The 23476-nt window shown below is 40.8% G+C and overlaps 1 protein-coding gene across 1 annotated transcript; it reads right to left on the bottom strand.

Moving 5' to 3' along the window:
- Nucleotides 1-664: 664 nt before the first annotated feature.
- Nucleotides 665-21942, bottom strand: pip5kl1 (phosphatidylinositol-4-phosphate 5-kinase-like 1). Its single transcript, XM_018699169.2, has 9 exons — nt 21563-21942; nt 17184-17234; nt 16939-17093; nt 14059-14183; nt 12467-12501; nt 12315-12370; nt 12103-12215; nt 11164-11326; nt 665-1884 (listed from the first exon to the last, which is right to left on the bottom strand). Exons 1-9 carry the CDS (start codon nt 21779-21781, stop codon nt 1440-1442), a joined length of 1362 nt encoding a protein of 453 aa, XP_018554685.1. The 5' UTR covers nt 21782-21942; the 3' UTR covers nt 665-1439.
- Nucleotides 21943-23476: the final 1534 nt, after the last annotated feature.

Genomic DNA, 23476 nt, shown 5'->3' with positions numbered 1-23476 from the left:
GTGTGACTGTATAGAAAAAGCACTTTGTATATACATGTGCTGTATGAATGTGTGTGAATGGGGTGAATGTGATCTGTAGTGTGAAGCGCTTTGAGTGGTCGAAAAGACTAGAAAAGCGCTATATAAGTACAGTCCATTTACCATTTACCATAAGAGTGTTGGAAATTTCACTCCCTGACCACCCCATTCATTCCCTATGGTGGGACATTTTGGACTATAACTCCATAACGGAAGGTCGTAGAGACTTGGAACCTCTATCCGTCAGACATAATTTGACCATGCTGAACACTGCATGCTGTTTGTCAAATTCTAATGTTCATCAACAATCAGGATGTATGGAAAGTACATAGCCGAAGGGAATCCTTGTGCCTATTGTAGGTGATGTAATTGCGGGCAGTGTGTGAAAATCCCCTTATCACTGCTTGTGGACGCTTGATAACCTCAGAATGAAGAAATGCTGTCTCCCAAGAAAGAAGAGGAGAAATTGAAGTCTCAACCGCTCTAACAAGAACCATTTCCTATCGGGACACCTTTTGCCTTTTTTGCGCCCTGTGGTTTATTGAGTTATTTACTTCTTTATTTTAAAAACATATAGCTACCTTTATGTGAACACTAATGGAAAAAATGGGAAAAAAATATATATTAAACTACAATCAAACTTACGGACCATGTGTGCTTACATTGCCTTTGCAATGCAAAAAAGGTAGAAGTACAATATTTATTAAACCCTGTAAAGAAAATGACAATGAAATAGGGTTTGGAAGCACATGCAGGCAAACATTTACATTGAAATGCTAAGTTTTTCTGTTATGAAGGCACATCAGAAACAAGAGGCTTCCCTATCCTCTTTATGATGTGTCGCATGTGGCATGTTTTTTTTATCACAGTATTTAAGTAAACTACCTACTAAAAAAGTGTTACAGTATGCTGAAATTTTAATCAAATTGCTGTCTGTAAGTTTTGACAGTTTTGACTGCCCTATAGGGGAATGGTAACTAATTCTGGCACAAAGTGGGTTTAAACACAATTGCAGTTTGGTTTGTTTATTCAGCTCTTTTACAGAAAGGGCTATGTAGGACATGTCTTCTGCAGAAAGGAAACATGCAAATAAATGTAGTGAGTGCAGAGCAGATTTTGTGTTTGTGCATCATTGGTCTCATTGTATTGCATGATAATAATTTCTCTACAAAATATAAAATGTAGAAAACATTTTTCTTTGCTCAAAGGGTTTACTGGACACTCAGAAATGAGACAAAAATACAACACCATAGAGGTCAGGCTTGTGTTTGAGCATGTGGAAAGATGAAAGGATCTGAACCATGGAACAGCAGGTAAACTTGTTTCATGTATGTGCATGTGTGTGGACTTCAGTTGACCATTTGGTTGTTTGGACATGCTCAGTGAGAGTTGGTGGTAAGTCTCCATCCCTCATCCATGGCCTATTTAGTATGGTCCTGTACCCACTCACACAGCCTGAGGCAGTAAGTCTGTGGACTGACAGTAGAGAAAGACCGGCCTGGATGTCTCAGCCTTTTCCACCAGTGCTCAAGCCTCTTCTTAAAACTGTAAACTGTGAAAATGTCAATGATGCCAATGAAGTAACGCTGCTCAGGCCCATCAATGACATGCAGAGGATTCTTTAAGTTAGGTAGTAAACGGCGGTTTTGGGCCCTGAAGTCAGGAAGCTCAGTTGCATCACTGTCTGGCCCAGCATGCTTTTGGCACATTTGAGGAGTGCTTCCACTTGATGCATCTGCTTCTTGTGGTTGCTTCAAACACCTGCTGTCCATTTCAGATAAAAGTAAGATGGAATCATCTTCTGGCACTTCCCCAGGGACAGCAGCTGTGCCTGTATGAACAGGGCTGTAGCCTGGATTCACAGATCTAAAACGACAGTCACAGGGAAGAGAATAAGCATGTGTCACAATTTTGCCTACATAGGCAAAATCACATTTCTGCAATGAGTCTGGAACCTCTCAGTTCATTTTATTTTTTTATTTCCAAGCAGGCCAAAATCCTTCTTTTCGTCTTCCACTCTCCTCTTCCAGTCACTGTATCAAACCTGCCCTATTTTAAATGGTTGTGATTTGCCTGACCTGTCTCAGAACGGATGGAAAACTGTCTGAACTGGAGAGGGGTCAAACCCATCTACAAGAGTGAATAAACATGAGCTCACTGATTCGTCTTGTTTACAGGCTACTAGATTAAATTATACATCAATTTATCAGCACAACAGATCAAACTGGATTAAAATATTAATATATATAAAATCATTTTATGACTCATGGCATAACTTCCAGTGAGAGAAGCAAACCCTCAGAAGAATCAGTGAAAGTAACAAGGGCGTACTCATCTGACTACAGATGAAAGATATAAAAGAAAAAGTGTGTGTATACACACACACACACATTCAATATTCTCTTTAAATATGCCTTTTTCCCTTTGTCTCTATTTTGTTTTTGTTTCTTTTGAAATGTGTCTCTGTTTTTTGTAGTAACAACCAAAACACCAACTGATTTATTAGCATCCCCTGCTGACCAAAAATCCACCTAAACTAACTCCAGTGATGCAGTAGCCTACTGACATTACTATTTGTGACCTTGGTCAAAACACACTTCTTTCACTTAAACAGTAACATATGTCAGTCATGCCCCCCGGTGGCCAGCATCATCATGCACACCCCTCAGCACTTGACCCCACAGATTGCTGACCAGATTCTGTGTGTGGAGTGGACAAACCCGGACTCCTTAGTTATTGTCCTTGGTGAGTTAATTAAATGCCCAACCAGAAAGGAGAACATTCTGGATCACTGTTACACCACCATAAGCAATGCTTATAACACACACACACACACACACCAGGCTGAGTTACAACAATGACAAACTCTGGTTCACAGCCAAACTCAGACAGCTAAGGCTGGAGAAGGAGAAAGCGTTTAGGAATGGGGACAGAGACAGGTTGAGGGAGTCAAAGTACAGGTTCAGCAAGGTGGTGAAAGAAGCCAAATGCCTGTACTCTAGGAAACTACACCAGTTCTCAGTAGGTGACTCTGCTTCTGTCTGGAGAGGGCTCAGGCAGATCACTAACTGCAAGCCCAAAGTCTCCCTCTCCATCCTGGAGAGAGACATCAACAGACTTTTTAAGAGACAGAACCCTCACAAGGCAGCTGGGCCAGACTCAGTCTCTTCATCCACCCTGAAGCACTGCACTGATCAGCTGTCTCCAGTGTTCACAGACATCTTTAACACCTCACTGGAGACATGCCATGTGCCAGCCTGCTTCAAGGCCTCCACCGTCATCCCTGTCCCCAAAAAACCAAGGATCACAGGACTTAACAACTACAGACCCGTCACCCTGACCTCTGTGGTAATGAAGTCATCTGAGCGCCTTGTGCTGTCCCACCTCAAATCCATCACTGACCCACTCCCGGACCCCCTGCAGTTTGCCTACAGAGCCAACAGGTCTGTAGACAATGCAGTCAACATGGCCCTCCACTTCATCCTGCAGCACCTGGACTCCCCAGGATCCTGTTTGTGGACTTCAGCCCCACCTTTAACACCATCATTCCAGCACTGCTACAGGACAAACTCTCCCAGCTGAGCGTGCCTGACTCCATCTGCAGGTGGATCACAGACTTCCTGTCGGACAGGAGGCAGCATGTGAAGCTGGGAAAACACATCTCTGACTCTCAGACCATCAGCACTGGCTCCCCTCAAGGCTGTGTTCTCTCCCCTCTACTCTTCTCCCTGAACACCAACAGCACCTCCTGTCACCAGTCTGTCAAACTCCAGAAGTTCGCTGATGACACCACCCTCATTGGGTTCATCTCTGGGGGGCATGAGTCTGCTTACAGGAGGGAGATTGACCAGCTGGTCATGTGGTACAGCAGGGCTGGTTGTAGGCAGGCATATATGAGGGGGCAGTCAGAAATGTGAAGGGGGCATCATATGTACACATCATGCTCCAGCACTTTTTTTCCCCTGTGCTTATAGTAACATGTTCTCTTCATTGAATTGGGTTGTTAGCTATGTGTCCAACCCCAGCCTAGAGAAGTGGAATGCACTTAGTCAGGCCTCTACCTTCAGACCTGTCCAACTTGGGTGTCCCACCTGAAAACTAAGCTCCTGCTGGTATAGCTCTTAAGGTCACTGAGGCACGCAAACCCCCTGACCACAATAAGGTGGCAATCCCTCAAGGGGGAAAACTGAAAAATAAAAATAAAATAGAATAAAATAAAATAAAATATCCTTCATCCAGATTTTATCAACCAACAACATAACATATATCTTAACTGGATGGCTTAATTCTCAAATAAATTTTAACCTAAAATAAGACTTCACACACAATAATCAATATTTATAAAACTGAAAAGTAGTCTTATGAATAATAATAAAAAAAAACTTCTCAAACTAATTTAGAAAACACAACAGATATAGAACAGAATGCCGTGCTGAAACCTGACACCACAATGTCCAGCTACGCCTTGGCTCATTTGCATGCTAACAGTGATTGGATGTTTACTGAGGACTGAGGGGAGGAGTGTGTGTGTGCGCTGACCAGCCTGTGAATACACACACAGCGGAGGGACAGAGAGATGAGAAGAAGCTGATACTATATCGTCTTCGTGTCCCTTTTCGGTGTTTTTTTCCGCTACTGCAGATAATTTTGTCAACTTGTAATGTATTAATTTTGTGAGTATAGTAAAAATGTGCTTTCTCAACTTCTAAAATTTTGGTTTGAGGGGGCAAGACATTTATTTGAGGGGGCGCTGCCCACTCTTGCCCCTGCGTAGAGCCGGCCTCGTGGTACAGTAAAAACAACCTGGAGTTCAATGCTGTGAAGACAGTGGAGTGAAGACAGTGAAGACACACAACGCAGCGGAGAACACAAATGATATGTAGCTTATATATAGATTGGGCACTCCTTGCCCCTCCGCTTCACACAAAAAAGTGACAAAAAGTTGAAACTGAAAACCAGTGACATTGAAAGAAATACTGACATTATTTAAAAAAAAGAAAGGCGACAGACATGAAGAGAAAAATCTATACATTATAATGCAAAAAAATCTAAATAGAAGAAGATTATAAGATGGTAAAACTAATCTTTTGATGCTTTTGTTTTATTTTTCAGTGAATATTTTTTCTAGTGGCAATACTTGTTTCAGTGCCAATACAATTTCTACAATACAAACATTTTATTGCCAGTGTTTTCTTTTTCAGTTCAGGTTTTGTTTTCAATGCCAAATTTACTTTCAGTGTCAAAGGTTTCACTGTTCTAGCTCTATAGGTTGAGAGTTTTGCCCACTGCCTCACTTTAATCTCCTCATCTCGTCAGACTCACAAACTCCTCCCAACTGACCCTATGTCATTAGCAGTGAAGTCAGCTCCATGACCTCCACCGAGACAATGAAGTCACAGCCACCTGACTTCTCATCTCTATGATACAGACAATAGACAATAGATATTCTGCTCCTTGTTCTTCTCAGCCACTTCCAGCAGCCCTCCTCTCTGCATTACCATGAAAGTCATGACAGGTGTTCAGTCCTTGCCTCTCAACCAGAGAGAACATTAGTATATGATGTACATGCCCATAATGGCCGAGAGTTGCCTTCATCCGAAAGGACCTCACAGGCCCCCCCGCTTTTAGGTGAGCTTATAGCTAAGAACGCTGAACATTTTGATAATTAGACTGCAACTTAATTGACTTGCCCCATGCAACCCAAAGGGAAAAAGTTAAACTTGTGTGGAAGACAAACTCTGAAGCTGTGTATAGGTTTATACAGTCACTATCTCCCAGTGTCAGAAATGACTACAAAGAGCTCTGTCAAGCCCTTATAGAAGAATTCCCCTCTACTGTTTCTCTGCTTCAGGGCAGAAATGCACCAGGCTTGGAAGAAAACTCCACCTTCTTGTTCTTGCAAAATCTTCATCCATGGCAAAGATGACCATGGTTTAGAAGATGGTCATTACCCATTAGGCAGTGACAGTGATTCTGAGTACCTCTCTGCCTCCTGCTACCCACATCTCGAAGCCACCTGTAAAAAAAAAAAAACTGAAAGCACAAGAGCTCCTCACAGTACTGACAGTGAGACAGATGCTAGCTCAGAGCATCTTACTTTTCTTGCAGTTACACAGGCAAACTTGAGCTTGTTAGCAACAGTGGAAAATTCTAATTTCAGTAATTGTTGCAAAAAGCCAAAATTCTGATTCAACGCCACAGCAAGTACACTTGGATCAACTCCTTGGTACGGTTTTGTTAGATAAAAACACTATTATGATCTTATAGAGCTAATCTTACAAATGCCCTTTCCAACAAGCTTAGAACATTACATACAATGTTGGACATGTCAAACCTTATCACACTAGGTGCCACTCTCTCCCAACTTAAAATATCAACATGACCAACAACATTCATTTTATACTATGTCATCATTATTGTTGTTTATCTGGATTTAGTTTGCAATCTGTCCTTGCTTAGCCAAGATTGACAGTATGGACAAAATGCCCAGTTTAATGTTACAACTTAAATGGACTGACAAATGAATTCTTAACTATGGACTATACATCATGCTCATACATTGGGAGGAATTCTGACACCAAAAGGGGGTCTGTAGAGCTTCAGTCCATTCAAAATGGAAGATGGGACAAAATGGCATCTTTTGTTCCATTGACAAAGGAGAGCCATTGAGCACCGTCTCCCAGGGTCCTTCATCTTTTCATACCTAGATATAAAATCCTCAAAACTCCATCTCTTCCTCATCACCCTACCACAAATGTATAAACAAAGCCTCTGACCTGCATGAGGTCTGCATGAAGCAGAGGCCTGCACTGAAATGATCCTTGAAGGAGGTGTGGGGGGAAAGGTCTTCAGGGCCTGTCGAGGTGGCAATCTGAGAATCCGTTTGGTGGACACCAACAGTGAGGGAGGCCATGAAGCTGGGGGGCCAGGAGGGCTTATACAGTCATAAAAGCAAAAACTCAGATGTGGGAGGAGTTCGGGGAGGCTATGGAGAAGGACTTTCGGGTGGCCTAAGGGAAATTCTGGCAAACCATTCAGTGGGAAAGCAGGGCTTGGCTCAGGCTGTGGTTAGCTGGGGAGGAGAACTGCTGACCTAGACTGGGGATATTGTTGAAACTCTGCCAAGATGTCTTCTGTGGATGAGGCAGAGTCTGAAGCCCCATCAATATCCCTGGCAGAGATAAGCTTTTTAGTGGCAAGCAACCTGGCATGGATGAGATTTGCCCTGAGATACTGAAGACTCTGAATATTGTGGGGTTGTCTTGGCTGACACGCCTCTTCAATGTTGCAAGGAGGTCGGGAACAGTACCAATGGAGTGGCAGACTGGAGTGGTGGTTCCCATTCTCAGAAAGCAGGACCAGAGGGTGCTTCAATTATCAGGGCATCACACTACTCAGCCTCCCTGGGAAAGTTTACATCAGGCTGCTGGAAAGGAGGCACCAAGTGATTGTTGAACTGCATATTCAGAAGGAACAATGTGGATTCTGTCCTGTCCATGGAACAGTGAACAAGCTCTTTACCCCTGCAGGAATGTGAGTGGGAGTATGACCACCCAGTCTACATGTGTTTTGTGGAATTGGAGAATTATGGGGTACCAGGGCCATTGAAGTGAGCCATCAGGTCCTTATATAATCAATGTGGGAGCTGTGTCTGCATCCTTTGCACAAAGGCAGATATGTTTTCCATGGGTGTTGGACTCTGCCAATTTGATTTCATGGTGCAGCCGGGGTGAGGAGTGTGTCTGGTTTGGGAACCTACCTCAGGATAGCATTGCTGCTTTTTACAGATTATGTGGTTCTGTTGCCTTCATGAGATTAAGACCTCCAGCGCACACTGGGGCGGTTAGCAGCCAAATGCAAAGCGGTCGGGAGAGTCAGTATCTCCAAGTCTGAGTCCATGGTTCTCTGTCGGAAAACGGTGGGCTGTTCCTTCCGGGTGGGGGGAGGGTTGCTGCCTCAAGTGAGGGAGTTCAAGGATCTTGGGGCCTTGTTCATAAGTGAGAATAAGGAGAGGTGGGAGATTGAAAGATGTTATACTGGACCGTTGTGGTGAAGAGGATTTACCAGTTGATCTACATTCCAACCCTCACTTGTGGTCATGAACTGTGGGTAGTGACCAAAGGACGAGATCACGGATTCAAGAGGCTGAAATGAGTTTCCTCTGCAGGGTGGCAGAGCTCAGCCTTAGAGATAGGGTGAGGAGTTCAGACATCTGGGAGAGGCTTGGAGTTGCTGCTGATTAGCATCGAAAGGAGCCAGCTGAGGTGGTTCAGCCATCTGATTAGGATGTGTCCTGGGCACCTCCCTTTGGAGGTTTTCCAGGCACATCCCATTGGGAGGAGACTTTGGGGTGCAAGTGGATAACTTGCAACTAAAATTCATTCTATAACTCTGACACTGGATGTTTGTTCCCTAAATCCAGATGAATTATTGAAAAAAAATTTCAATGACTCAAAAGGGTCAACCTGAGGAGGCATGAAGACAGTTGTACCAGAGGCAGTAGCAAAACCTTGTGTACCTAGTGTAATGGAAAAGTGCAGACATATATCAGTTCACCTTTGTTTCAGAAATGCACCACTTCCTTCTGTTTCAAATATGTCCCTTTTCTGAAGAAGACATCTGACTTCACTTCCAAATGACCATTTTCACCCCCATATCAACGTCCTGTACTTTTGTTGAACCATACCATGCTCTGTGCTGCAGCTACACTATAAATATACATCCTTCAGCTAACGCTGCTGTAGCACCTGTAACAGATGATGACTGGTTCAAGCAGATTGATGCCTACAACCAGCTCATCCCCCTGTAAGTCAACAAACAAAATTGGGACAAGGTAGTCAGATTCAGTGTCATTTCACATATCCCCACTGGCTCTGTCTGCTTTCCACCACACCCAATTACTGCACTGTACAATGTCTGTAGGGGATTTTCAATCACCAATCACAACTATCGCCTCCCCCAGCTGAGGTACAAGATCTGCATGCAGAGAAGTGGCCATGGACTCACTCCTGAGTGTGAAGGAGCCAGCACATGTTTGGAGACTGAGCAGGAACTGACTAGCTATGGTTAGCACCAATATGGCATGGTGAGTAACATCTCAAACACAATTTGTCCATCCTGCAGTGTGCACTAATGCTGTGATCAGAACTGCTGCAGACTTTTCAGTCGTGAGTGAGTCTGCATACTTTGTTCTGAGGTGGAATGTGGGATAGCTGAGCATAAATAAACTGATGTGTTGTGACCTTAAATTTGACTGGCTCCCACAGAACATCTGCACCTTACTGTGCAGGTGCTCTGCACTTCCTGGATGGACTGCTCACAAGGTGGTTTTAAAGATCAGAGCCAGTACCAAGTTTAACTTTGAAGCATGGGTGAAAATGGTGCCATACGAATCAGAGTGGGAGAGAGTATTTTGAATTCATAATCATTTAAGATTACTGCATAATTCGTTTAACATTTTTTATATTTCAATGGCTTGGCTAAAATAACACCAATCAAAATCAGTTCCTTTCATTACTGTAGTCTGCCATGTTTTGTTGGCCTCAGCTTGATTGTGTTTCAGCTCCTCTTCTTTATCATACCTGGCCTCTACAATGTAACATTTCACTGCATATGCAATGAAAATTGGTATCCGAGGGTGAAATATTAATTGGGTCCAGCATCGAGTGACTGAGTTCATCCACTGAGGTTGGAGAGATGCACACCACACCCACATTAGCCTCATTATGGTTAGATCTCGTACAGCCAGCTATCTATTCCTTGTGTTGAACTATGTGCAGCCCTATCTGGTACCCAGCTGGCTAACATTCTCAGTTCCTCGCTCACAATTCAACTACAGTCAATGACCCTATGGTCAGATTCCATAACAGTCCTAGCATGGATAACATTTTAGTCCTGTCACTACAAGATGTTGGCACAAAAATAGCTGATATTCAGGGTGACTGGCATGAAGAGCTGAATATATGCTGACTTAAAGAATAATCCAGTTGATGACATAAAACAGGGTAAAACACTCCCAAAAGCTTTCAAAGTGGCATAGATGGAGTCAAGGTCCAAGTACAGTGGCTGGGATGATCTGAGTGGGAGGGGGACTTTGGAGAGAGAAGACCCTTGACCATGACAAAATCCAGTTATACGGGATCCAATCCTTTACACCAGGAAAAAATGGGAGACTTACAAGACAAACTTGGAATCAGATCAAGTTGAGATGATAGTTGACCCCAAATATCCTCAAGCATCATGGCCCATTGGAAGGATAACTGAAACCTAGCCTGGAAAGGATGGAAAGGTTCACCATGCTAAGGTTATTATTCAGGGTTGAGAATACATACTCCCAGTTTCCAGATTAATCCCATTCCCTGAAATCACAGATGAATAAAGTTGTATAAAACATTATTTGCTGCACAAATCTGGGGGTGGCTGTTGGAAACTGCAAGTTTATATTCCCTACTTTCCACAAGGAGGCACCAAGTGATAGTTCAGTATACTACTGCAGGTATTGCCTCCTAGTTTAGAAGTAGAGGCCAGAATGAGGACTTTCTCCTCTTTGTCTCCAAACCCCTTCGCCTTGACTTGGGGTGTCTGCCACGTGTCTTGAATAACCTTTAGTGCAGGTGTTTGGCTAATCATTATTTGAAATATTTGTGGTACTTTAGATGCAAATATTTATGTTTTAAAGGCTGGATTTATGATGATACTGGAATTGTTGTATATATGTATGTGTGATCACAATGCCAAGATCAACATCCTGATGACTGTCAGCCATCAGCCCAACCATATATTATAGTACAGTAACAACGCACAGCTGTGGTTAGTTTCCGCTGACCAGTCAACAAATAATTTAACTTAAAGCACCCCTATGCCTAAGTACAGCCTCACAGAGTGCATGACTGTAGACTCTTTGTTATGTTATTTGATGAGTCATTTAAACAATAAATAGCTATTGGTTATTTTTCCACTGAACGACTACTTTATTTTTTCCCCACTACAATGGTATGCACTGACAAACTGGTACAGATTATAGTTTAATTGCACTGTAAATGAAAAGGTAATTGAAAATAGCATCACAGGCCAGTCATGAGTACCAGGAAAGGGTTGTGTAGTGGCGGAAGCCAAATGTCAGGAAAACAAGTTAAAGACACTGACTTTTTGGTTCTCATGATGAGACTTGCAAAGGAAAGACTCTGGTGACGCTCATCGTGGTGTAAGGGCTGATGGGCCAGGAGAAGACTGTAGTCCAATACATTGAGCCTACAGAGGAAGTGTGTGTCGATCTCCACCTGCCGCAGGAGCCAGGGCCGCTGCTGGTCTGCACACATACACACCATTTAACATTACAGCTCAAACACGACTACAAACATGTACAGCGTGTTTAATAACCACTGAATTGATTATTTGCTACAGCATCGCTACATGGTTTGGCAACCTGTCTGGTAAACTCAAATCACAACTCCAAAACCTGATTAAAAGTGCTGGAAAAATAACTGGTATACTGCCCCCATCTTCAATTCAGGAGATATTTGAGGAGACAGTGAGAAAGCAGGGCCTTAAGATGACCTGTGACCTAGACCACATCTTTCACAAAGTATGAGCTGATGCCTTCAGGCAGAAATTACAGAGTTGGTACCAAGTACCACTGAAGTACTACTGAGTGGAAAGATATGAATTGGGTGTGTGTGTATTTGCTTTGGCTTTTACTTGGGGAACTGTCAAGAGGGCACAGGTGTGGTTATTGATGTTGAATGTTGTCTGTAACTTTGACTATGCGTGCATATGTGGAGAGATTGTATGTTGCTGTGACACTGATGCTTCTTGGATACCTAAGACAATAAAGGCTAATCCTAATCCTAACCCTTAATATATAGATATTACTACTGACATTTAATTTTGATTTGAATGATATTTATTTGAATTGGATGTTTGCACATGGTAAATTTAAGATAGAGGCACGCATTTTGGCACAGTTGTAAAAACAATTCACTGACTAGCCTGATGGGAGGTGTAACTATGTCACCCTTACTGCTATTACACACTGGCATTTGACACACACACAGCACACATAAATATCACATTGTGTTCGCTTACCCAGAGTGATATACTGGCCTTCAAAGTTGAGATCTTTGAGAACCACGATAATCTGGCTTCCCTCCGGTGCAGGTTCCGTCCAACGACTCACCTCACAGCCCTTAATGTCATACCTGGCAACAAGAAACACACATCATACCATATAAAGAGGCTGCACTGTTACTAATATTACTTGTGCTTTATGTTTCTGGGAACTACCAAACCAAACATACCTGGCATTGATTCGATCATCTGGATAAAACACACTTTGCATGACAATGAAGTATTTCTGCAAAAGCACAAGGGACAAAGAAAATTCTATAATTCTAGGTAACATCCGGTAATTATAGTGCCACATAGAACAGTAATAAAATGTGATCTGTACCTTCCGTCTGTGTGGGATTTTGATCCTGTGAACACCTTGAAAAAACAGTAAGAAATCACTCAGTCCAGTGCAACATTTAATCTGACATATTATCATCTGATAATGTAGTTATGGTGAGCATGTCGCCCACCAGTTGGCTATTTACACATTCCAGCAAATACAGAGTAACATGAACATTCATTTTATTCATGTTTCTGGCCACTCAATGAATTTAATTACAACATTCATCCTTTGGTGTCCATCAGCTCCTTAGTTGCTATGAATGTTTCACCATGTTCCCTAGCTACTAGCAAACTTTGTCATTTGAGGCTGAGGGGATAGTGTACAGTGGGTTTATTCTTGCTTTGTCATTGAAAATAGCTGCCTGCTGGTGGAAATGACGCTGAAATAACAGTGAAAGTGAACCAAATGAGCAAATGTAGAAAGTAACTCTCAGTAGTTTATAATAATAATAATAATAATAATAATAATAAAGTATTATTACTTATTACAGAGGACTCCTTGAGAGAGTCATGTCTCTCTCTTCTGCTCTCTGACCTCATAGGCCTGCACTGGACTGAAATTTGGTAGCGACACAAGAGCCTACCAAAGGAACAAGTACCAGCAGGTATGACACAAGGTCTGCCAGCTGCGTTCACCAACAGAAAAAAAAGCCACAGCACAGAGTTAGCATCAACCAGCTAACTCTGCAAGGAGAACAAAGGAACTTATCTCCTCAACGACACTGAAATCACCCAGCCTGGATAACTGCTGTTTACTCGACCTTAACAGCAACAACAGCACTTTTCAGAGCAGCACACCAAAGGCATCTTCTTTTTCCCCTAAATTTGGTAATATAACTGGGCTTAGTTTACATACCTTTCATTGCACAGCTTGGCTAAGCATAGGGCTTTTCAACATTGCCAGTATATGTATTGATTTAATTCAATTATTACTTGAGCACTGTCTGTTTATAGTCAGGTTACTGGTTGTTAGCATTTATTGTTTTACACAGACACACACACTCACATACACATTCATACATGCACACATCCACATATAGTGTTGGTAGATTAGGTTAGAGTTTGTGTTTTGTCATTTCATTTGGTATGTGTTGACATAAATACTTTTGAATACTGAATACACAGAGTTTTGCTGGTCTTTTTATTATTGTACAAAAGTGAGTATTGCTAACCTCTATGCTGCAGAACTCCAAATCCATCAACTATTGATACAGTAATTTTGGTTTTAGTTAGTAACTTAATTATTAATCAAGGTTTCAAATTAATAATTAGTATATGAGACAGATTTAATGAATTGACTATCTGGTGCCCCAAGATGGATTTAATGTAAATTAAATCCTATTAATTTATGTAATAATTAGTTACTTAATAGTAATATTTGTACTAATTTTGATAGTCCATAACATCTACTTGTGCATAATATAAAAATAAGTCTATAATAAAATGCATCAGTATTAATACAAATTTCTGTCCATGAAAAAAAAATGTAGATTTTGGTTAGTTAGTCCTAATGTACTGTACTATTGTTTAGATATCTAAGTCAAATTATCTTTTTAAGTTTATCATCATACATATTTGTGTAATGTGTACCTAGGAACTTGACGAGCAGTGAATGTGGGTATGTCCTCAGATGTTCCATGTAGATCTTCAGGTTGGCCAGAAGGAATTTGATTTCCCTTTTGTTCTGGGTCTTCAAAAAGAAGCGTTTATCATTTCTGGAAATTGAAAAGCACAGAGTAAGTACATATCCATCCTGTTAATAATACAACATCCCCAGACTCTAACTCTTTTATCATAAAAAAAATTGTTATTCTATATATTGTCTGAGATTTACCAATACTAAACACAGCATACTGGATATAGTCATAGAATTTGTCATTCAGATTTAGAATCTTGTTTGTGGACTTCAGCTCCACCTTCAACACATCCTTCCAGCACTGCTACATGACAAGCCCTCCCAGCTGAGCATGCCTGACTCCATCTGCAGGTGGATCACAGACTTCCTGTTGGACAGGAGGCAGCATGTGAAGCTGGGAAAACACATCTCTGACTCTCAGACCATCAGCACCGGCTCCCCTCAAGGCTGTGTTCTTTCCCCTCTGCTCTTCTCCCTGTATACCAACAGCTGCACCTCCAGTCACCAGTCTGTCAAACTCCTGAAGTTTGCTGACGACACCACCCTCATTGGGCTCATCTCTGGGGGGGATGAGTCTGCCTACAGGAGGGAGATTGACCAGCTGGTCATGTGGTGCAGTGAGAACAACCTGGAGCTCAACGCTGTGAAGACAGTGGAGATAGTTGTCGACTTCAGGAAGAGCACAGCTTCACCCTCCCCCATCATCCTGTGTGACTCCCCTGTCAGAAGGCCCAGAGGATGTACTTCCTGCAACAATTGAAGAAGTTCAACCTGCCAAGGACAATGATGGTGCACTTCTACACCTCCATCACTGAGTCCGTCCTCACCTCCTCCATCACAATCTGGTACACTGCTGCTACTGCCAGGGACAGAGGCAGACTGCAGTGTGTTATCCGGTCTGCGGATAACACGCTGCAGATGATTGGCTGTAACCTGCCTTCTCTCCAGGACCTGTACACCTCCAAGACCCTGAGGTGAGCAGGAAAGATCATGGCCAATCCCTCCCATCCTGGTCACAAACTCTTGGTCACTCCCTTCTGGCAGGAGGTTGCGGTCCATCAAAATCAAGACCTCACGCCACAAGAACAGTTTCTTCCCCTCTGCAACTGGGCTCCTCAACAAGACATAGCCCCCACCCCACCCCCCCAACACACACACACAGACCGTCACAGACTATAATCCCCCCACCCCCCACTACATGTTACATTAACACACATCTCCCCGGACAATCACTGCCACCTTCAAACATTTGCACTCTACACTTTACACTTTAATTTAATTATGTATATTTATGCTCCTTTACTTATGTTCCTGTAAATATAGTTTTTGCTTTTTGCTTTTTGCTCTTTTCTTTTTATTATAATTGTCCTTTAGCACCAATATACCAAGACAAATTCCTTGTATGTGCAAACTTACTTGGCAATAAAGTCTGATTCTGATTCTGATTCTGAATTGCAACATCTTGCTTTCTTAAACTGTAAGATAATATTAAGCAGCTTTTGCACAATAGTACACTGCTGTACTAACTTCACACTCATCATCTCACTTGAAAAGATTCACGGAAGCGAGGACTCACAAAACACTGTATGTCAGGGAAAGTTCCAGGGAGGCTCCTATAGCTTTCTAAACAAACTAGATTTTTCATGAATCACTTCTGCTAAAAAAAAAAAAAAAACAACAACAAACAAACATAGATGTTGAATAAACAAAAATATTATTGTTTTTTTAAAAGAAACTACCACCCTTGTCTAAAAATATGAAGTAAGCCACAAGGCTGGATTGTTAGTTATTAGCATAATGAAAAGAAAAAAAGAAATGTTGATGGGATTTTGAATGAGGTTCATACCAGACTTGGAAAATAGATGTGACCACGGATGATAGCAATTCCAGTGGTGTAACTACAACAATGAATCTGCAGTGCATATCAAAGTGTCATCCTGCTGTCTTTGTTTCACCTTCCAAAGACCAACTGGAAGAAAAAACTGAGGCTAGCTGGACCAAATGCTCAGCTCTCCATCCGGTAAGAAAAAGACAACACATAAAACAATATGTGAGGCACTACATGAGGTGTGACCTGCCAGAATAGACTCTAGCATCTGGGTGTACCTTTTTCTGTACACACTATGATGGAAAGTTACAATGGTAGTTGGGAGAAAAGGTTAAAGTTGTATTGGATAATTAGTTTGGTAAAAATAAATAAATAAATAAATAAATAAAAATAAAAAAACAAGCAAAACATCCAAAAATAAAAAGGCTCCTCTGAGTTGTGTTTTGGTGAACTTAGGAGCAATTAGCCATAGCTAGAGTCTCTATCAGTAAGCAGTAGGGTTGAAAATTGAATGGTGTGTATTTTGTCTTTCAATTCTTGAAGTTTGGTAACTTACAGGTATCTGTTTGCTATGACCTCTCTAGCACCAGTGCTCTATGGAAAGCCATCCATGGCCTCACACATGTAAACAAACAAAATGGTCTTCTTTTGGTCAGATCCAAGCAATTGAAATGATTTGTGTGAAAACCACAGCTGCAGGGGACTAATGCAGCTTGCCTTGATATATGTTGCTTAGCATGAGTCCTCATTTCTCCAAATCTCTACAAGGGAGGTGGCAGGTGCAAGGTTAGCAGGGCGTAGAGAGTCATGACAGCTATCTTTATGGGGAACACAGCAGGTTGAAGTAAGCTAAATATGTTAGGTCTAGAGTTATAGTATATACTGTGACTTTTGGGCTTGAGTTTAGGCAAATAGGATTTAAATTCCAAATAAAAGTTAATTTCTTATAACAACAGTTGAACAATTACGTGTGTGAGTGAATTACAATTGTTGTGTGTTGACTCACGTCAGGAAGAAGTCAGCCTTGCTCTTGGAGTTGCTAATGAACTGGAGATAGCAGTTTTCAGAACAGAGTGACTGCTGATACTCCTGCTCTGTCATTCCTAAAGAGCTGCGTAGGCTGGCAAACACCGGGCCTGCAAATGTCTCCATTGTAAAATCCTACAGACACAGATACACATGCAGCTAAATATGTGGGTGGAGCATTCAGCGCAATAATTTAGTTACAAAGACACAGACACATGCACCTACCTTGTGAATCTGAGTGACCTCTAATCTGAAGTCATCATCTGACACCTCATTCTGGAGTTGAAGAAAGAGGAAAGATGTCACTGAGTAAGAAAGCTAATTATCTGTTAACCAAAATACATTTTTACACACAAATATAAGGTATGGCTGTTGAATAACAAGACTAAAGCTGTAATAAAATTTTATTGAACATAAACATTTTTCAATGTCTTTCTCCTCCAACATACTCTCCTTCTGCATCAACATACTGCTGCATTCAGGTCTTCCACTGATTAAAGCAGTACAGTAGGTCTTCTTAGGAGAATTGTCTCAGAACCTCTGTCGTTCTTTTCTTAACTTCTGACACAGAATCAAAACGTGTTCTTTGAGCACAGATTAGATCTTAAAAAGGAAAAAATCACACAGTGCTAGATCAGGTGAATATGGAGGGTGATCAAGCACTGGGATTTGTTTTTGGGCCAGAAACTGCTTTACCGAGAGCGCAGTGTGAGCATGACAAAGAATGAAACAATTTTTCCACAATTGTGGTCTCTTTCTTCAGATGTTTTCTCACAGTAGAACCTGTTTGTAATAATGTTGATTCACCGTTGACCCTTCTGGAACCCACTCCATCTTGCAATGCAAAAATAAACATCGTAACTTAAACCATTTTTTAAACCACTGTCCTTTTCCCACAAACTTTTTGAAGGCCCCTCGTATATACACACACACACACCCACACATATATATATATATATATATATATATACATATATTAGCCCCTTGTTTTCATTGTTTTCTGAGATGGAATCACATCTTATCCATGCTGAACTGAAAAACAATCAACTTCCCAACTACAGCTTGGTGGCAGACTGAAGTAAGCTGATGGCAGCCATGATATTTCACAGGATTAGTGGAAACACAAGAGGAAAAGTTGGTGGATCACCAAAGACAATATGAATGCTTGTACAAAATTTCATTCTGGACTTAAGTGGAGTAATATCAGAATCAGAATAACTTGATTGATCCCTGCAGGAAAATTGCTTTTTTACAATAGCTAAGCACGCAGCATGCAAAAATAGTAATGGTAAATAGTAATAACAATAAAAACACACAATGTGAATAGAAAAATGTACAAATGCAAATATGCAAAGGTCACACACGGTTGCCTGGTTAGGAAGTAAACAACAACCAAGATGGCATGTGAGTACTCCCTGGGTATGCATTATTGATGTAGCCCCACAGCTAACAGTTCAATGTCCGGGTTGCAGAAAATGCAACCAGGGTGGCACTGTCTGTCTGCCTCAGTTCTTTCGACTCTGAATTATTCCTGTCAACGCAAAATGTCTGAAAGATAACACTGCCATCAATAGAACTATTCCACTGGCACAGCTAAAAATCAAGAATAAATGCACATATCCAGCATTATTATGCTCCATGTCACAAAGCAAAAGTCATTTCAGTTGGTTTTAATGAACATAACACTGTGTTCAGTATGGTGGCCCTGAAGGTTAAAACACAACATTTCAGATTAAGGAAAGGAAGGGACAACACATTTTATTTGGACAGAACCTCGGTCAGTTCAGAGTTTATCCAGTGGAAGTGTTTGTGGTCTGTAGGTGCTAGCTTTGAGCATATTAAGAGAGAAAAAAAAATAGTATGGTCACTATAACAGTAGAAACTCTTATAGGGAGCCTCCATTAACATCCATGGTGCTGGAATGAGATGTGAGTGTAATGTTTTGGTGTCTACATACTTTCTCAAGTACATGAAATGTATATGCTTCTAAGTGGCAGGAACCTGGAGAGTTAAGGTCTGAAATTATCTGTCATATCTGCCATTACTGTCATTGATGGCAAAAACATTTAATCAATTATATGGTATTTATTTTATAACACCGCCACCGTATGTTATACGTAAAGGTGTGTGTTGTGTTGTCAGGACTCAATAACACAACACAGGCTACACAACAGACAGGACACTCGTGCATCAGCATGCTGAGTCAGCAGTGTGTCTGACTAGGATTAGGGTGAAGCAGCAACATACAGCTGTCTGTTGAACTGCCCTGGGACTGTTCATTCAGCAGCAGCAGCAGGGTGGACACTGCATACCACTCTCTCGTTTAAGGCCTTGTTCATGACAGGATTCTTGCTGAGGGCTGACTATTGGACCAGAGGGAGAGAACACATTTCACCTGTTAGAAAGTCATTACACTGGTTACCTTTCAGTTTATCTGTTGATTTGAAAATCCTTTAACTTGTCTTTAAAGCACTTGGTCACATGGGCTTGGTCAAGTCTATTGGTTGGTCCAAAGAGCAGGACAAAAACTTTACACTTTTATGCAGCTCAGAGCTGTTGGACCAGTGTGCAAGTATCCAGTAGTTCAGTGCTGATATCTTTAAACTTAAAACCCACCTCTTTAGCATGGCTTTTTATTTGATTATTTATTTTAATTAAATCATTTATTTTATTGTATTCTATTCTATTGTATCTATTTTAGCTATGTTATTGTTTTTTAATTTTTTTTTTTTATTTCTCATGTGCATCAGTCTCAAATTGTTTTGTTTTATAGTTGTAGTGTGTGACATAATGTCAACAGGGTCAGACTTGCAGAGGAGCAGCAGCAGCTTCATCTGCCTTTCTTCACTGGGTGTGCTCACGAACAGCACTGATAGTTCTCAGAGTCTAAAATGCAGTCTATAGTTATGTGTGTAAAATGGAACTTCTTTTGTGGTACACCACTACACTTTGTACAATGAATGTTACTTCTACCTACCCTAATGTAAGTAAGCACAGGAAAGGCTGGCAATGACTAACATCTTTCATACATGCTGGATGTTATGGAAAGAGCTGGACTGCTGGAACATCTCCTCATTCATTTATAGAGAGTGGTCCAAGTAAACTGGTCAAGGGAAGCAAGGACAATGACCTACTGATGAGTCAAGGGAAGTCTTTTTGATCACCAAATTACAGGTTACTAAACACCCAGGTCTAAATGAGGATCTAGATTTTACTGCTTTTATGTAAACATTTATTATTTGCAGACATTATTTGGTTTTTTGTAACAACTGACATTGTTTATATTCACTCTGTTGCTCTTTAATTCAGCTTTGTTAAAAACTGTGGGCCAAAATCTATTTTTATTTGGCTACACCCTATCTAATGGAAGACTTTTATTGGAGAAAGGGACCAGTTTTCTATGAGATGTGGTTGGCTGCCTGACAAAGGCTCGATTCCAAAACGTGTCAGAGATTGTTTTTAAGTTTAATATGACCGTGTTCATTATAATGAAGGGATTTTAATTGTTTAAAAAGGAGGGCGACTTGGAGTTTTCTTGATTTTTTTTATTTCTACATGTATCCCATCCAAAGAGCACCTCAAAAAAATCTGATTACAAAATGTTGGCTAATAATATTGTCCATGCTGACATATCAGTTGTCAGTGGGGTCTAATTAAGTATTAATCCCTTAAAATTATATTTGTATGTAAGAATAATCAAAAAGGTCTTCCAGGGTTTGTAGGGGGGCATGTTGTTGCCCCTGATCTGACACATGTGGCACACACATCACACACAAAGACACTAAGTTTGAGCTGTTTTAGCTGCTGTTTTCCAACACTGTCAACACAGAGGCCTGTAATTACAATTTAGTCACCTTTTTGTCACAGCGGAGCAAAACAGTACAAAAATTTGTCATGGTCTTGCCACACAAGCAACCTCAGCAACACATCCTGGCCTTGTTTTGAGTAGAGCCAAGTGCCTTTGCAGTTACATCACAGAGTTACCTAGCTTTTCTTACTTTCTGACATTTAATGACTGCATCTGACACAATATCGACAGAGATGTAAAAAGAATGTGCAGCCATCTTGATGCCATTTCCCAGACATAAGTATGTGAACTTGTTGGTGCTCTGAAAATCTTTCAAACATTTTAATGTTGCAGCTTTATTTCTAAACATGAAGCACACTTTAATTCAGATGTCCTCTTGAACCACTAAAACACAATACTTTTCATTTTTCACAATCTTTACACAGATTGCAAGACAACTAAATAAATGGTAATAATGTGGAGCTAGAATAGAACAGAGGTGAGTGGAGGCTGATAATGTAGATAAATCATGAATTTACAAAGACACTAGAGAACGTGTATCATGTTTGTGTGTTCAGTACAGTTATGACTCTGAGGGGTATGAATTTTGAAGCAAATACAATCATTCACTAAAGGTTTCAGAGTGCCTTAATTTAGGAGAGAATACATTCCACCTGTTAGAAGGTCACTACACTGGTTACTTTTCAGTTTTTTAGTCTGTAATCTTTTGACCCTCAATACTTTAATTTGAATATTAAGTGGGCAGACTTTAAACACCATGATGATTAAACTGTTGCCTCTGCTGATCTGTACTCACTGTAGGTGTATTGTCGATGGTATTTTGGATGGCTGCTGCCAGTCCTTCCTTCATCATGCAGGTCAGGCTGTAGAACTCATGCTGCTGATCAATCTCAAACAAGCCCAGAAGTTTCCATTGCTGCCTCAAACCTCCCCACCTCCTCCTCTTCACTGTACGGGAGCGCTGATGTTGACCAGACATCATCCCCAGGCCACCTGCAGCTGCTGACATCTCCATCTACACTGCAACACAAATCCAAAACATATGAGAGAGGAGATTTTTAAAGCTCTGACAGAAAGAAGTCAAAGAGTAAGTAGAGGCCAGTGACAAACACAAAAGACAGCTGACTATCAGCTGAGTTGTTAACAGGGTAACTATGCAGACCATCACAAAGGGATAATAGCTTCATTGACTGTGCTGTGGTTAATGGCATAGTGGTGGTCGGAGGACCACCACATCTCTTCATTAAAACACATTTTAAATGTTCAACTATGTCTACATTTGCTGTAATAAATGGAAGACATAGCACAGGTACAAAAATGTCCCACTAACTAGTGCATCTGTAGAAGCATGAGACAGTAAAAGAACATGAAGCAAGAACAAAAAGGAAAGAGAGAGGCAATGGTGAAAATAAAACATGTATAAAAAGGATGTCAATAAATCAATAAACACTTAACATCCTCAAATATTTATCACTGTGGAAGCAGCTGAGTTTCTACATCTATAAGACGGTACAAGTGTATGACCAAAATGCATTTTTACACAAGAACATAAGGATCAGTTTCAAAGGCTGGGGCTGATGATATTCTATTCATTTTTTAAAATGTATTTTATTTTATTTTTATTGACAACAAATACCATGACTGGACCAAAACTAACAATGAATGTATCCCAGTAACTCCAACTGTTTGTGTATCCATTAAAACCACATCATTGAGCAGCACTGTTGCACTGGGTGACATGTTCCTTCATCACCATGAAAAGACATACATACAAGGCATGTTTTTCAATTATATATCAACTATATATTTGTGACCCCTTCTTAAGATTTATACTTTCACATGGAACATATTATTTTCTAATCTGGGTGAACTGATCCTTTAACCTCTTGATCATCAAGTGAATGCAAAAAAAATCTGCCTGTAGTGCATTATTAAGAGCACTTCCTGTTACACTAAAAGGTGGAAAAATTCTGCATTTAAAGTCTGACTTGATGTGTTGTATGTAAGTTTGATACATTTTCGATGGTTTCTGCAAAGTGTGGATCCATAGACTACAACTGCTGTAGTAACTGATTTGAAAAAATTAAGCCAGGTCAAATTTAATTGAATTCCTCTCAAACTGTGAATTGAATTCCTGGTATCATTTTGCAACAGCAGCAGAGTCTGATTTAAAATTAAACCTTCAATCTGTGGTCCCTGTCCCACTTGTTCAGCTGCCCCTGCAATTACATCACAACATTAAGCCCTTTAAAGTTAGCTGGCTATGCTATTGGGTAGTTCCATAGCAACGAGCATGATGCAAAGCTCCTTGCACCTTTTGAGCTCTTTTCTCTGTTACTAGCAACGCTCACAGCTTCACTTTGTATTTGAAACAAAAGCTTTGTGTCTCATCACAACCTTGTGTGACCCTCTTTGATGATCCACTTGAGTTTTCAAGCTGCTGGAGCTTGAACACATCACACTTTTAAGAGAGCAGTTCAAACAGGCAGAGGGTGAAACATTCTAATAGTTATTTCTTGAACAAATAAAAGCATGATTTAAAGAGAAATGTGTGATGTTGGAGAAAATTCTCAGTGAGAACCATCTGTTGTGGATACTGCCATGTGTTATCAAAGAAACATTTAGATAAGATGACTTAACTTCTGCCACAGATTACTGTAGATGAAAGACCGTGGTGTTGTTGTCTGTTGTCTGCATGATGGGCACTGAT

Source organism: Lates calcarifer, linkage group LG9 (genome assembly GCF_001640805.2).
Source record: "Lates calcarifer isolate ASB-BC8 linkage group LG9, TLL_Latcal_v3, whole genome shotgun sequence".
Taxonomy (NCBI): Eukaryota; Metazoa; Chordata; class Actinopteri; family Centropomidae; genus Lates; species Lates calcarifer.
Note: the sequence above shows the minus strand (reverse complement) of the source record. Positions and strands in the feature narration are given on the sequence as shown.

Bases quoted from the DNA above. Each gene is read 5' to 3' on its own strand.
- pip5kl1 (XM_018699169.2), bottom strand. From the start codon at position 21,781: ATGGAGATGTCAGCAGCTGCAGGTGGCCTGGGGATGATGTCTGGTCAA. The intron at 12,502-14,058 runs GTACACATTACA...TGTTTTTTCAAG, and splicing joins ACTGCTCGTCAAGTTCCTAG to GTGTTCACAGGATCAAAATC. The intron at 12,216-12,314 runs GTATGTTTGGTT...TCTTGTTGCCAG, and splicing joins GATGATCGAATCAATGCCAG to GTATGACATTAAGGGCTGTG.